Consider the following 14,672-nt stretch of genomic DNA (forward strand, 5'->3'; position numbering starts at 1 on the left):
AAACAGACTTTCTTCGAGTTCAATATAGAGGTGAATAGACAAAGGAAAAATGAAAGAGTTTGAAACGGCGAGTTTCGTGCTCCAGCTCCCAACGAGGGAGAAGATGGAGAAGCTTCTTTGTCTCTAACCTCATCAAATTTGGATAATTTTTAGGGATAAATGCATCGAAAACTTCAAAACTTGTCATGAAAGTACAATTGAGTCAAAAAACTTTCGAAAAGTTCAATTGAGCCCCGAGACTTATCACGAAAGGGCAATCGAGTCCTAAAACTTTCAAAAAGTGTAACCAACTGAAGGACTTGATTGAACTAATTTGATAAATTTTAAGACTTGATTACATTTTTTGAAAGTTTTATGATTCAATTGCACTTTCATGGTAAGTTTTTATGACTTAATTACATTTTCGTGACAAGTTTTAGGACTTTCAATGCATTTATCCATCGTTTTTAAATCATTTGGCCTATTTTCTTACGTGGCACCATTGTATGCCGCATGTTTTGAAGTTACATGAAAAAATAAACATATCATCATTTGCCGTCTATCAAAATAGATGGAGGAACTTAATTCCACTAACTTAACAAGCTTCAAAATTTGATTTCACTTTTTGAAAGTTTTAACAATTTAATTGCACTTTCTCGATAAGTTTTAGAATTTTTGGTAAACTTATCTTTCAATACTAATGTAGTAAAGCCAATCTCAGTCAATGCTTAAAAGAAGTACCTGAATGACACTATTGAATTGACAATGATGACATCAAACGCAACATCATGCGATTTACTTTTGGATTAAAACCACAAAAAATCCCAAACTGATATATATGTGATAATTTTACTCCAAATTAATTTGTTGACCAGTGACCACAAAAAACCCCAAACTGATATACCCATGACAAATTTACCCTTAGTTTGTTTTCGTTAAATTTTACTATCGAATTGCTTTGTTAAATAATACGCGACGGTTAATTGATGGACCAGTTTTATGTTTTACCCTTCGTTTGTCACAAGTATATCGGTTTGTGATTATTTGTGGTATTAATCCAATTTAATGGATACCAACGGAAGGTGAATTTGTCACAAATGTATCGGTTTTGAGTTTTTTGTGGTTAAAATATTAGTTTGGGATAAATTTGTCACAAGTGTACCGGTTTGGGATTTTTTTTTATCATAAAATTAGTTTGAGGTAAAATTATCATATGTGTACTAATTTAAAGTTTTTCGTGATATTAACTTTTTACTTTTCAATCTCACGCCAATATATTAAGGACACGTGAAACATGCTCAAACCTTTTTAAGCGCACTTGGATCCCTCCAACTCCAGGGGAGACAACAAGAAAACATTGATTGGTAGAAACGAAAGGAATGAGTCATAAAAAGAACAATTTTTACGTGCTCTTATAGCGTTAGGCGGTTCTCCACTCAAATGGTTCACCAACGCAAAAGCATGATGCAATTCTTATTTTGCTTAAAAAATTAATAATTTCATAAGATTTATAGCCATTTCATCTAATTTTCTCCGCGATAACTTCGACCATGAAAATACATGTTGTAATTTTTCATAAGATGTTTGACAAAAATCTCTTAGACGTAACACTTCCAAACCTGCGGTAGATTATAGCAGTACGAAACTATTTCACCTAACTTTAAGGAGAGGCAACCTTTCAAACATGAACTACCAAACATAGCCGTTACAATACTTCAAAACACAACACAATTACAGCCGAACGGCACCTAACAATCGAGCTCCATACTCCATGAGTAGCATGATGCTCTAAAAAGCATATGAAAATTCCTCTTATTCTATATACATGCTTTTACATTCTAAATTAGGAAGTTGTTTTCTTTATTTTTAAATTTTAATTATTTTAATTGATTGAAGGCATTTTTCTTTCACCCCCTTAAAAATTGGAAGAAAAATTATTTTCTGATAAAAATATTTCCCGCCAAATAAGCGTACACGAAAAGTTAACTGCTTTTCTCTCTCCCTGGCTTCAGCTTGCACTTCTCATCCCTTACAGGAAATGGCTTCTCTGCACTCGCCCCTCCATTCTCACGCTTTTTTCAACAGAGCAATCCCCCTCCTCCCATTTCGCAGCTCGACAAGCTGCGAGTCTCGTCGATTCGCATCGATTTCCACGAGCAGCTTCACTTGGGACAACGTCCTTCGAGTCTGTTACCGCGTATACCCCAACAACGACTCCTCTGACCTTGCCGGATTCTTGGAGAAGATCAGGCTCTGCAGTCGTGGCTCGGTTGGTGCTCTAATGTTCTGTTTCTCTTCCATCTTTGTCGGAGCTACTCGTCATTCTAGAGGAACCGAAGCTCCCTTCTTGATCTTAGTTTTTAAAATCTCGCAGGAAATGCAGTCTGATTTCTTGCCATTGGTCGTCGAAGATCGGATTGCTGGTTATGTCCACCATGGGTAGAATTTTCTCACCTAAGCCACTATGTAACTTGTTAATCCTGAAAAATTGGATGAATGCCCCCAATTTTGTTAGCTCTGCTTAGATTAATCAATAGTCTAGTCTGTTATGCGCGGTACTCAACGTATGCAGGACGACTTTCAAGAGATTAATTTGCTCCCCCAATTCGACGGACCGTTGGTTTAATTTGTTCTTTGCAACATATATGCAGTTTTGCTGATCATTTGAGGCAATTCGACAATGTGTTTACTTTTGATCGAGACAGCTTTAATGGTAGCCGTTTTGGTAAACATGTTGGTCTACGTCCGTTGCTGAAAACACCTGAGGATAGGAAGCAGTGGCGCGTGTAGTGAAATGGTTAGGCCCAGAACTGGTTCCAGGTATTAGACATCAGGTATCGCCTGTGGCTGCAATCTAACGCGCAGTGTACTGCCTTCTTATAGTCCTGAACAAGTGCAAATGGGGTCGAATGTGATCAAAGATGTCTTTTGCTGAGGAAGCACTTTGCGTTGCTTATGAATTACGATAGTCCCCGGTGCAACTGATGATTTGTCCATGTAATTTTGTTTGGCTTTTCCTTACTGTGCTTCCATTTGTTCGGACCAGCTCTTTCCAGTGAAATCGTCGTTTGGAGGTTCAATAATATTCTCTCTTGAACGTGCAGCGGCTCCTTGCTTTTGAATCAAGGTCACCGCTTTTATCCTTTCCATAACCAGATGCCATGTTTTTTTAAATATATTTAGTATTATTTACTGAGAGCTCAGGGCCAATAGTTAATAGCTTTACTCTGTTATGTTTTTAGGCAATATTTGGCACTTGATGGAGAATGTAATGGCTTCTTAAAGCTTTTGTAAGAGCCACGCGGGATGTCATCAGTATCCTGTTTACAATTGAGACGATGATTTGATATATGGTTGCTAAGTTTGGAGTTTGTGAGATTTTGTAGGACCACGACCAGAAAGTTTAAGCAGTTAGAAGAAGGTGTGGTTTAATAATTAACACTCTCCTTCAACCTTAGACTGGACTTTGGCTTAGTAATAAGCGTGGAAATATAGGATAGAGAGGCAAATAAGGGGTATGGACCTCGTACTTTGATACCATGTGAGATTTTGTGAGATCACTGTCAGCTATTTTATAAGTTTAAGCTGTTAGATGAAAACGACGCTTAATATTTAAATATTCTAACATAAACTAACTCAACTGAAGCTCTAATGGAAATACCTTCTTAACCAACCGAAGTGATGGACACTATAGTTCAGCAAGATAATGTCTCTCTTCCCCAGCCTTATGTAACATTAAAAGGTAAGACAAAAAGATTTTGCCAGAGTGAGCATTGAACTGGGAAAATTAGACGTGGAATAAAAGTGTTGGCTCGTGCTGAAGGGTATTTAGACCACAATGTGATTGTATCTCATTTAAAATAACTCACGTTTTTTTCAGTTAACCAAAACTCCTTTCTGTACTAGGCATATGGAGTTCACATGAATGGCTACGTTGTAAAAGACGGTCAGGAATATCTCTGGATTGTGAAGAGGAGTCAATCGAAACCGACATACCCACGAATGCTTGATGATCTAGTTGCTGGTGGACTGGTTTGTATTGATAACTCTGTTCATTGCTCATATGCTTGGTCCTCATCCAAGCTGCAAAAATGTAAAATAATTTCTGTGTCATCACCAGTACTTCCTTTCCAAATCATGTTTGTGTTACCATTTTCATGTTGAACCTTTTGGTTCTATCTCTTTCTGCATAGTTGTGGCATGGTGCTAGGATTTCTCATTCTGTGTCTGACAACAACCCTCCTCAGACCCGGGCTGGGGGAACCTTGTCTACTGGAATGTCCTCTTTTATGAGAACAGATCTAGCACCCCACCACAAAGCTGAGATAGAAATTCCAGACGTTTATATTCCAAAGGCCTGTGAAACTTCTGTGATGTTTTACTGTCATAGTGGATTAGACTACGTCCCTTTCTTCTAGGAAGCTGCACACCGTTTGCTTATGTAATAGTCTGACCTGCTAATATGCTTCTCATTTTCAAGTGAACTTTGATAATTTCATGACTCTGTAAAATGGGGATAACTCTGTCTCAGTATGCTGCTTTGTTCTTTTTAAATTGCTGTAAGTTCATGAATGGGAAGTTTGGGTGTACACTGGATTGAAAAAATAAGAGTAGCGGATTGCTTCTCTTGATACGTTTCCTGCATAGAAGGGAACATTTGGAGACAACTCTGGAAATATCTTGACTGAAGTACTCATTAAAACACTACAAAGCATATGTGGCGATTGTTAAAGATGGTAATTTGGGTTATAAAAATCCCTCTCGCGTGAGAATTTCCTTGAGAAGTGATCTCCATAATTCGGAAAGTTCTTTTAATTGAAAAATAGGTGAACAAATAAATGATTCGGATACCATCTCCATGTCTGAAGTCTGAACAACCTGGATTTGACGTTTTAAAGTATTGTTTGAAGGGGTCAATTTGCATGGGTTCAAGAGAAATTCTAGTTAGGCTTCAATGAATTTGGGTGAGACTGAGTCTTCACAAGTGAAACTAAATCCTGTTGACTAGAATAGGGAACAAACAGCTTCGTTCTTTTTCTCCCCTTTTGCTGGTGTTAAAACCTTAGGTGGGAAGTCTTTAATCCTTCAACACTCTGATGTTTTAACAGTGTTCACCCTGTAAAAAATGTTGGTGGAAAAAGCTGAGGTGGAGCTTTTTTCTGTTGCTTATTATCCCTTTTGCTGAAGCCATGAGGGGGAGATCTATTTGGAATTCTTTCAGTCCTTCAATACTGTGACGTTCATCTCGTTATTAGCCCTTATGAGTGTCGGTCGAAAATGAACTTCAGCTTTTGTCTGTTTCTTTTTGTCTTATCAGATAGTGTTCATTGACAATGTGGATAAAATGATCCAAAGCACAGACCACTGTATTAGTTGCTTTGCTTTCTTTGTTGTGTCCTTATCGATTTTGTTATTAAGCTGACTGCATGTTTTCCCCTTGACCATGATCATCAACTAGAACCATTGAACCCTGCGTTTTTTTCGGTAGACTAATAGATATAGGTCTCTGTGTGGGGAGAATCTCACGAAGGAATGTGAAGAAGAAGCAGGTATTCCAAGAAGCATTTCCTGTAGGTAAGTAATCATTCTCATAGTATTTCCGTCCATGTTGCAAGTATTTCTTTTTAGAGATAAGTGTACTAGAAGTCCTGAAACTTATCAAAAAAGTACAATTGAGTCCTTAAACTTTCAAAAAGTACAATCAAGTTCTAAACTTGTCACAAAAATGCAATTGAGTTATAAAACTTTCAAAAAGTGTAATCAATTGAAGGACTTAATTGAACCAATTTGATAAGTTTTAGGGCTTGATCGTATCTTTTGAAAGTTTTAGGACTCAATTGCATTTTCGTGTCAAGTTTGGGGACTTCCGGTGCACTTATCCCTTCTTTTTATTAGCTTAAACTTTCTGATGAGAATGGAGGTAAGTGATCGGGCTCACCGCATGGCTTAATGTTGGGCAATATTTCCTTTTCTCAGCTTGAACTTGAAGATGATAATTAAACTAGCTCCTTGTGCATTGAAAATCTCTCTCTCTCTCTCTCTCTTTCTCTCTCGGGGTCAGTAAGTGAGTGTGTAACATATATGTAAACTGTAGGTACATGCGCATAATACGTATGTGCCATATCCATATGTGCGTATATTGGCTTTACTAACTTTCTGAGACATCATTGTAGAGCAATGCCAGTTGGTGGTGTTTCCTACATGGACATAGATGGATATAGCTACAAAAGAGACGTCTTGTTCTGTTATGATCTTATACTTCCTGAAGGTTTTACGCCAAATAATCAAGGTAAGATCTGTAAAAGTTGGGTTCCCTTGAGAATCAGTAAATGAATGAGGACAGCGACTCGTGTTTCTGATGCTGTGGTTTTCTTTACTATCCTATGATAGATGGAGAAGTAGAGAGCTTCAAGTTAATTCCTGTGCCCCAAGCTGCAAATGTCGTTGGAAGGACCGAGTTTTTCAGGCCCAACTGCTCACTAGTCATCATCGATTTTCTACTTCGACATGAGTAAGGGCTTCTCTTTGTATTCTCTCCATTTGTTTCTCCATTTATCTGGTTCTTTTTAACTCTGGTCCTTTGTTCAGTGGTTGTGCCTTTTCCAACATTGAATTCGTCTGTATATAAGGGGAGAGGAGAAAGAGAAGTGCACTGGTCTGTTATTCCATGGAAATCATGGAGAAAGCATGAATCAGATAAGGAAAGATTACTGACAGTCCCCTTTTGTTTGGTCACTGTCTAAGTTAGTTTGGTGCATCTAGCTTTCTTGTTGAGACCCTTTATGCAATAAATTGTGCTGAATCAATACAAGCTCCAATGGCTGATTCCTAGAAGAAACACGTTCGCAGTTCTTCGCCATTCCGTGGAGCTAGAGAAAGAAATAGTGGTGGTGCAATGTTTACCAAAATATGACTGAGCAATGCAATATCTGATATCATATCTTAGATCAATATGCTCAATGGCTACTTGTGTGATCTAGTTCATGGTACTTTCAGAACAACGTTTTCTGACAGTCATTCTCAGAGGAAGCTACATGTTTAGAGTTCGAGTTTCATTTCGAATTTAACCATGCAGTGAAACTGCGAATTCCGTCGGCAAAACTCACCTCCTAACATCATTCTTCACGAGGAACTTCATCGCGGAACCTCAATTCGTTGCCATTCGAATTAACTGTAGTTATATTGGATGGTAAGCTTTTCGATCACAAAGAGAAGGGGGACTCCAATTAGGTGAGCTGATGCTTTTCATGGTTGTTGCAGGTACATCAAGCCTGAGTATGTTGGATACTTGGATTTAGTGCGAAGCCTGAAGAGTGGAGATTGCTCCTAAGTTTCGGATTATCGCATTATTCTTTAGGAAAATTACGCAAATGATTTTTAAACTTTGGCTTACTATACGATGTCATCCTAAACTTTTACTCTACTCAATGTGGTCCTTGAATCATCCGTAACTGTTCAATATAGTCATTCTGTTTGCTCAAATAACAAATTAGACATTATTTGATGACGTGAATTATAATATGCCGAGTTTGATTTTTGAAAATGATAATTGTACGTGTCAATCTTTTTATTCATGTACTTTAGAAAAGGAAAAAATTAGGGCGTTAACATGTCCATCATTATATGATGACATGAATTATTATATGCTAATATAATATGAATATCTTAATTGAATAATCCACGCGCAGATTTTTTTTGTTGCCCACCTTTCGAACTTGATGGATTGAAAGCCACATCAGCAAATTTCATTAACTGGAATCAACGAAAAGACGACCTTGAATACTTTCATATAGTCTAGGGATTATATTGAACAGTTACTAATAATTCAAGGACCATATTAAATAAATAAAAAATATAAGAACGGTATTGCATATTAAAGCAGAGTTCATGGATCATTTGTGTCATATTCCCTTGTTCTTTTCCCCAAAATCAATGAAATTTCACTGGAGAAATTTTTTAACTTCAATATACGTTTGTCATGCTTTGGGGCGAGGTCAATTTTTTTTGTAAATATTTCAACGTAAAGAATATTTGAAAGACAATTTTTTTGGTTTCAAACTCGTACAAATAAAGTTTCATGAAAGGCCCACTCATGGCTTTCGATATAAATATCATCTCATCCATTGCGAAAAAAAATTCTTAACTTAACAAAGCTCGAGCGGCGAGCAACCATGGATGCCGCGACTCGAGCTTTCAAGGACATGGATGTTGTGAGCTCGAGTGACTCGTGAAATGAATGATTAACAACAATAATAATGGAACGAATTGCATTGAATTAAAAAATAGTGAATAAGTACACCGAAAATTTTAAAACTTTTCAAAAAGTTCAATCAAATTTTAAAACTTATCACGAAAATGCAATCAAGTCCTAAAATTTTCAAAAAAGTGCAATTGAGTCTTATAACTTTCAAAAATTGCAATCGAGTACTAAAACTTTTAAAAAGTGTAATCAACGGAAGGACTCGATTGGCCCAAATTGACAAATTACAGGACTTGATTGAACTTTTTGAATTTTTTAGGATTCGATTGTACTTTCGTGACAAGTTTTAACTTCTTTTGAAAAAAAAAAAAGTAGAAAATTTTTTATTCTTCGGTCATTGGAAATTTAAAAAGAAATTTTGAAAAATGAAAATTTTCGGGCAAAAATCAAGTTTCGCAGCCGGGTCAATCTATCATCTTCCCGTTCCAGTCTCCATGGGCATTTGTTCCCACTTTCTCTCTCCTCTCTCTCTCTCCACTTTCTCTCTCTCTCCGAGTGAACAGCGACGAGTTGCACGTGTGCGCTCCGATGTCTGATGACATTGTTGTCTACTTCGACGCGGCGCAGATTAATAATCTCAGGTTTCTCTTGTTTGTTGCTGCATTGAATCTCTGCTGTTCTTGCTTTCCCAGCTTTTGTGTCGAATCGGGATCGAAGCGCGGCTTGCTGTTTCGGTTCTGCATTTCTCGAATGCGGTAGGCATGCTCTTGTAGTGCTCTTGCTGCTGTTGGTTCTGGCGCACCACCGTCGTTCGAGGAGAGAACGCGGGCCGCTCTTCATCCGCTCGATGATCCATCCGAGAGCAAAACCGATCGACCTGGTCGAAGCGAAGGATCTTCTCAACGCTCTCGGTTTCTGCGTGCCTGCCCGATACTACAGTCATCTGGGTCGGGACAAATTCAAGACTCCCAAGAACTCCGAGCTGCAGCAGCCTCCGGGATGCTCTCGACATCGTCGGAAACCCGACCCTTTCGTTGCCAGAGTTAAGGAAGTCGAAGACCCAGATGCGGCGCTGTCTCTTTTCTATGAGTATCGCCGGATGGGCTTCAGGCATGACTACCCTTCGTATTCTGCTCTCGTTTACAAGCTCGCCCGGTCTCGTAGCTTCGAAGCCGTAGAGGAGATTCTGAGTCGCATTGAAGAGAACGACGTTCGTTGCAGGGAGGGCCTCTTTATAGCTTTGATTCGGCACTACGGGAAAGTCCATTTGGTGGACAAGGCTGTTGGGCTGTTCCAGAGGATGACTTCTTTTAACTGTACCCGCACGTTGCAGTCCTTCAATACGATTCTTAACGTTCTTGTGGAGAACGACAAGTTATCGGACGCGGTTGAGTTGCTCCAACGGTCATACAAAATGGGTTTCCGCCCAAATTCGGTTTCTTTCAATGTAATCATGAAGGGATGGCTTGAAAAAGGAGAGTGGGAGACTGCGTGCCAGGTATTCGATGAAATGCTAGAGAAGAGGGTTCAGCCCACGGTTGTAACATATAACAGTCTGATAGGATTCTTGTGCAGAAAGGGTGATGTTGAAAGAGCAATGGGCCTTCTTGAAGACATGACTCACAAAGGGAAATACCCTAACGCCTTAACATATGCTTTGCTGATGGAAGGTTTGTGTTTTTTAGGTAAGTATGAGGAAGCTAAGAAACTTATGTTTGATATGGAGTACAGAGGATGTAAACCGGCGCCCGTAAATTTTGGTGTTTTGATGAGTGATCTAGGAAAGAGAGGTGAGATTGACAAGGCAAAGGAATTGCTTAAAGAGATGAAGAGAAGAAAGTGTAAGCCAGATGTAGTGTCCTACAATATATTGGTCAATTACTTATGCAAGGAAGGTAGACCTGCTGAGGCATATAAACTTTTGGTTGAGATGCAAATCGAAGGCCGCGAGCCCAATGCAGCTACGTATCGCATGATGCTTGATGGTTTTTGTAAGGTTGAGGACTTTGAAGGAGGCTTGAAGGTTCTTAATGCAATGTTGACAAGTAAGCATTGTCCTATGGCTGATACATATTGTCGTTTGGTTGAAGGATTGTTGAGGGATGGAAATATAGATCATGCATGCCTTGTAGTTGAGGAGATGGAGATGAGAAAGATCAGAGTTAAGCTGCAGTCTTGGGAAGTTCTAGCTACACATGCTTGTGGAGCAGATGGAGGTGCAGGGAAGCTTCTCACTGAATTGTCTTTATAGGAATTCTACTGCTTTCTCTGGTCACTTGAGTGAAGATTGGGTACCGGTTGCTGTCTTTCCCAGAATTATGCAGCCATGGGCAAGATTCCAAGCTTCCCATCTTATTGCACAGGTGACCTCGAGACATATTGTTGACCAAGAGGCGAGCCACATATTTTGACTGTAAACGGCTGTCATGTTTAAACTTCATCAGTCATGGTCATGGCTGATTGGAATAAGAAATAAGGTATTGCTTGTGTGTACTACCTATTTATCCTCAGACACTTATGCAAATGGGGTTGGTTATGCTCAAACATATGTTTTCTTTTCATGTTCATGATAGTAACATTGCATGGTCGTGATCTGACAATGTGCAATTCTGGTATCTTTACTGTGGTTTCAACTGTTCTTATCAGCTATATACCATGGAATTATCATGTGATGTTAGGTAGATTCCTCTCTCGAAGTTGGAGCAACTCTTTATTTTGGCATTAGGGTTTAGTTTGTTCCTCTCTATAATGTTCTAGTTCTTTGGGAGATTTGATACTTTTTCTTTGAGGTCAAAAGTATGAGTTAATACATCTGTTCCAGCATATTATGCGTCAAAATCCTTCTTGTGTAATATAGAAAAAAATTCCCGGGAGTGGAATTCAAATAGTAGGCTGATATTCTTCCCCTTTTTTTTTATTTTATCAGAGATATTCTTCCTATAGGTATAGACTATTGTCTCGGTTTTCACATAACTTTGTGAGGCATGTTGATGTATCCCACCAAATCATACTGCAGCGACTTACCGAAGCTGTTGTAAAAAACCCATGTGAAATCTCTTGGTTATTATTGTACTGTGAGAAGATGATTCCCTATGGGTGTTAAGGTAACCCAGCGCAGGCTCTTACTCAAATCTCACAAGTTTTACAGCATTGACATTTCTCCTTAATCAACCAAATTTCTGGAAAGGTGCTTTAGTATGATAGTGTCTCTCTATCTCTCTTGCCCCCCATCCACCCACCCCAAAAAAACAAGAAAATGAAAAAAGAAACCCAAACCCCACTTTATGCAACAGAGAAGAACAGTCCATGGTCATAACAGAATGCGGACAAGGATAAAAAGGGCTCTGCCATTAATTGGATAAGATATTTTTACTAACACTTGCTTAAGGAAACCGTTATGAGAAACCTTTTGACCAAGTAGATGATAGCATAGTGAGCATTCAAAGTCCAACTAGGAACCTTCAATCGTGAAAAGGAGCTGGTAGGATGGAGAAACTTGCTGGCTTGTGGTAATGTTCAAGTATACTACCATATGACCATAATAGTGGGACTAAAGTAATTTAAGTCCTACTAATATGCCCAACTAATATGCTTCTGATTTCCAAGTGAACTTTAATAATTTAACGACTTTGATGAATGGACATAAGTACATCTCGATTAGGTTGTTTTTGGCCTTTGAGTTGCTGTTGATTTCTGGAATGGTAGTTTTGGTTTTTAGTGAATTAGAAAAAAAATCATAGTAGCTGATTGCTTTCTCTCAATAATAGAAAGATGCAGAGACGACTCTGGAAGTATCTTGCTGAATTACTCTTTTATTAATGCATTAGTGGAGGAAAATGGTTTGCTAAATGATGTGCTTGTCAATGAGACCAGAAGCATGAGATTTCATCAGTCATGAATCCAATGATAAGACATGATTTTACAACCCAATATAATCTAAAACAGCATAGATACGTGAGAAACTGCATTGAAATGTTATACCATGTACCAAAGATTACATGGCCCCAAGGGCAAAGTTTTCGCTATAACATAGACCACGTTTCTAGGTCATCTGATGTAGTTATTTGCATTCTCCTGAATTGCACCTGTAGTTTGCAATAGAGATAACATTCTTAGTGATTTAATCCTTAAGCTGACTTGATTATCTTGTTAAGATACAATTAGGTGCAGAATGTTGACTTATAATGGAATCAAGGCTCTGTTATGAAGTACTATGGCTAATAAAAGTTCTCCGTTGCAAGCCACATATTTTATTAATCTGTGAAGGATAAGCTGGCGATTATCAAGATGGTGGTTTGGATTATAAAAAGCCCTCTTGTGCGAGAATTTCCTTAAGAAATGACATAACAGTTTGGAATGCACTATATAATCGAAGTATAGGTAAAAAGGTTAATGTTTTTTTATACCATCCACATGGTTTGAAGTCTGAGAACAGGTTGTGTTTGACGGAACAAAACATGCGTTGACTGAATGGGTCAATTTGCATTGGTTCAAGAAAAACTCTAGTTAAGCTTAATATATTTGGGTGAGATCTAGTCGTGACAAGTCAAACTGAATCCTATCTACTGTGATTGAGAGTAGCTCATTTGTTTCTCCCCTATTGCAGGTGTTACAACCTTAAGTGGGGAATTTGTAATCCTTCAATACTGTGATGTTCATCTCACTATTAACCCTGTAAAGAGTGTTGCTAGAAAAAGCTTAAGTGGAGCTTTGTTCTGTTATTTATTATCTCTTTAGCTGGTGCTAAACAATAAGTGTGAGTTCTATTGGAGTATAGAGGATGTAAACCGGGGCCTTCTAACTTTGGTGTTTCGATGGCTGATCTAGGAAAGAGGCGAGACTGACAAGGTAAAGGCATTGCGTAAGAGATGAAGAGAAGGAAGTGGAAGCCAGATGATGTGTCCTACCATATGTTCAATTACTTATGCAGGAAAGGTAGACCTGACGAGGCATATAAACTTTTGGTTGAGATGCAAATTGTGGGCCCTCGGCCCAACGCAGCTACGCATCACATAACATGCTTGATGGTTTTTGTAAGGTTGAGGATTTTGAAGGAGGCTTGAAGGTGCTTAATGCATTGTTGACAAGTAAGCATTCTCCTATGGCAGATCTTGCCGTTTGGTTGAAGGATTGTTGAGGGATAGAAATATAGATCATGCATGCTTTATTGTTGAGGAGATGGAGAAGAGAGAGATCAGAAGTTAAAGCTGCAGTCTTGGGAAGTTCTAGCTAGGCATGCTTGTGGAGCAGATGGAGGTTCAGGGAAGCTTCTCACTGAATTGTCTTTATAGAAATTCTATTTCTCACTCTGGTCACTTGAGTGAAGATTGGGTATTGGTTGCTGTCTTTACCAAAATTATACAGCCATAGGCAAGATTCCAAGCTTCCCATCTTAATGCAAAGGTGACTTGAGACGTTTTTGACCAAGGGGCGAACCACATATTTTGACTGTAAACGGCTGTCCAAGGTGGAATTCTCTTTACGTTTAAACTCCATCAGTTACGCCCATCGCTGATTCGCATAAGAAATATGGTATTGCTTATGTGTACTATCTTTTTATCCTCTGAAACTTATGCAAATGGGGTTCATTATGCTCAAACATATATTTTCTTTCATATTCATGATAGTGACATTGCACGGTGACAATCTGACCATGTGCGATTTTGTTATCTTTACTATGGTTTTAACTGTTCTTATCAACTGTTCTTGTCAGCTATACACTGAGGTCAAAGTCTTAGTTAATACATATTGTTCTAGCATATTATGAGTGAAAATCCTTCTTGGACAAATCAAATATTCCCGGTAGTGGAATTCAATCTCGTAGGGTAGATCTTGATCTGTTTTCCATATATAAATCTTGATCTCATAGAGAGTATCGTGTTTGATTCCTATTTGATTCTGCTGCAGAGAAGTGATCGAGAGTATACTTGATTCCTATTGTTGATCCGCCATTACTTCTGATGATTTCGAGTTTCTCGAGCACTCTTCAAATGTCGTCACCACAAGACAAGACGACTTCATCCTTTATTATGGAACCACTAGGCAAGTTGTGCAAGATGCAAAATTACAAACCCGAGATGCAAATACAAAGGCCTCAAATGGAGCAACACACACTAAAGAATACAAACTACATTTCTGTAGCTAAGTCTCTGTGACTAACGATCCAGATGCTTTGTAATTTGTCAAGTGAATCAATGATGACGATTTGCCATTGTAAAGAATGACATTTTCGAACCAAATGCATCTCCCCAGGTACCAAAAGCATCAAGTTCAAATTCTGGCGATCCTCAAAGTTTTCTGTGATGAAATAAGTAAGAATAAACATATAAAAGGGTAGCCATTTGAGGGTAAGCACCGAACTGTTAGCCCATACAAGCTGTAGAGCCAATTGAGTGACTCTGAAAATCGGCCAATGCAACTTTCGGACGAGATTCTCGGCCTCATCGCATCGTCGGGCGATGAAACTCATGCTCGAAGCCTTTTCTTGTTACCA

At 38.6% G+C, this 14,672-nt stretch overlaps 1 protein-coding gene and 1 pseudogene across 1 annotated transcript; both read left to right on the forward strand.

Annotated features, from left to right (window-relative positions):
• The first annotated feature begins 1,529 nt into the window (after positions 1-1,529).
• Positions 1,530-7,380, forward strand: LOC115690075 (nudix hydrolase 20, chloroplastic-like; annotated as a pseudogene).
• A 1,387-nt stretch (positions 7,381-8,767) lies between these two features.
• LOC115690055 (pentatricopeptide repeat-containing protein At1g07740, mitochondrial) lies at positions 8,768-13,833 on the forward strand. Its single transcript, XM_056320434.1, has 3 exons — positions 8,768-8,820; positions 8,939-10,656; positions 13,007-13,833. Exons 1-2 carry the CDS (start codon positions 8,768-8,770, stop codon positions 10,428-10,430), a joined length of 1,545 nt encoding a protein of 514 aa, XP_056176409.1. The 3' UTR covers positions 10,431-10,656; positions 13,007-13,833.
• The last annotated feature ends 839 nt before the right edge of the window (positions 13,834-14,672 follow it).

This window comes from Syzygium oleosum, unplaced genomic scaffold, assembly GCF_021117445.2.
Source record: "Syzygium oleosum isolate NSW1041296 unplaced genomic scaffold, Sole_v2.1 Sole_v2.01, whole genome shotgun sequence".
Lineage (NCBI taxonomy): Eukaryota > Viridiplantae > Streptophyta > Magnoliopsida > Myrtales > Myrtaceae > Syzygium > Syzygium oleosum.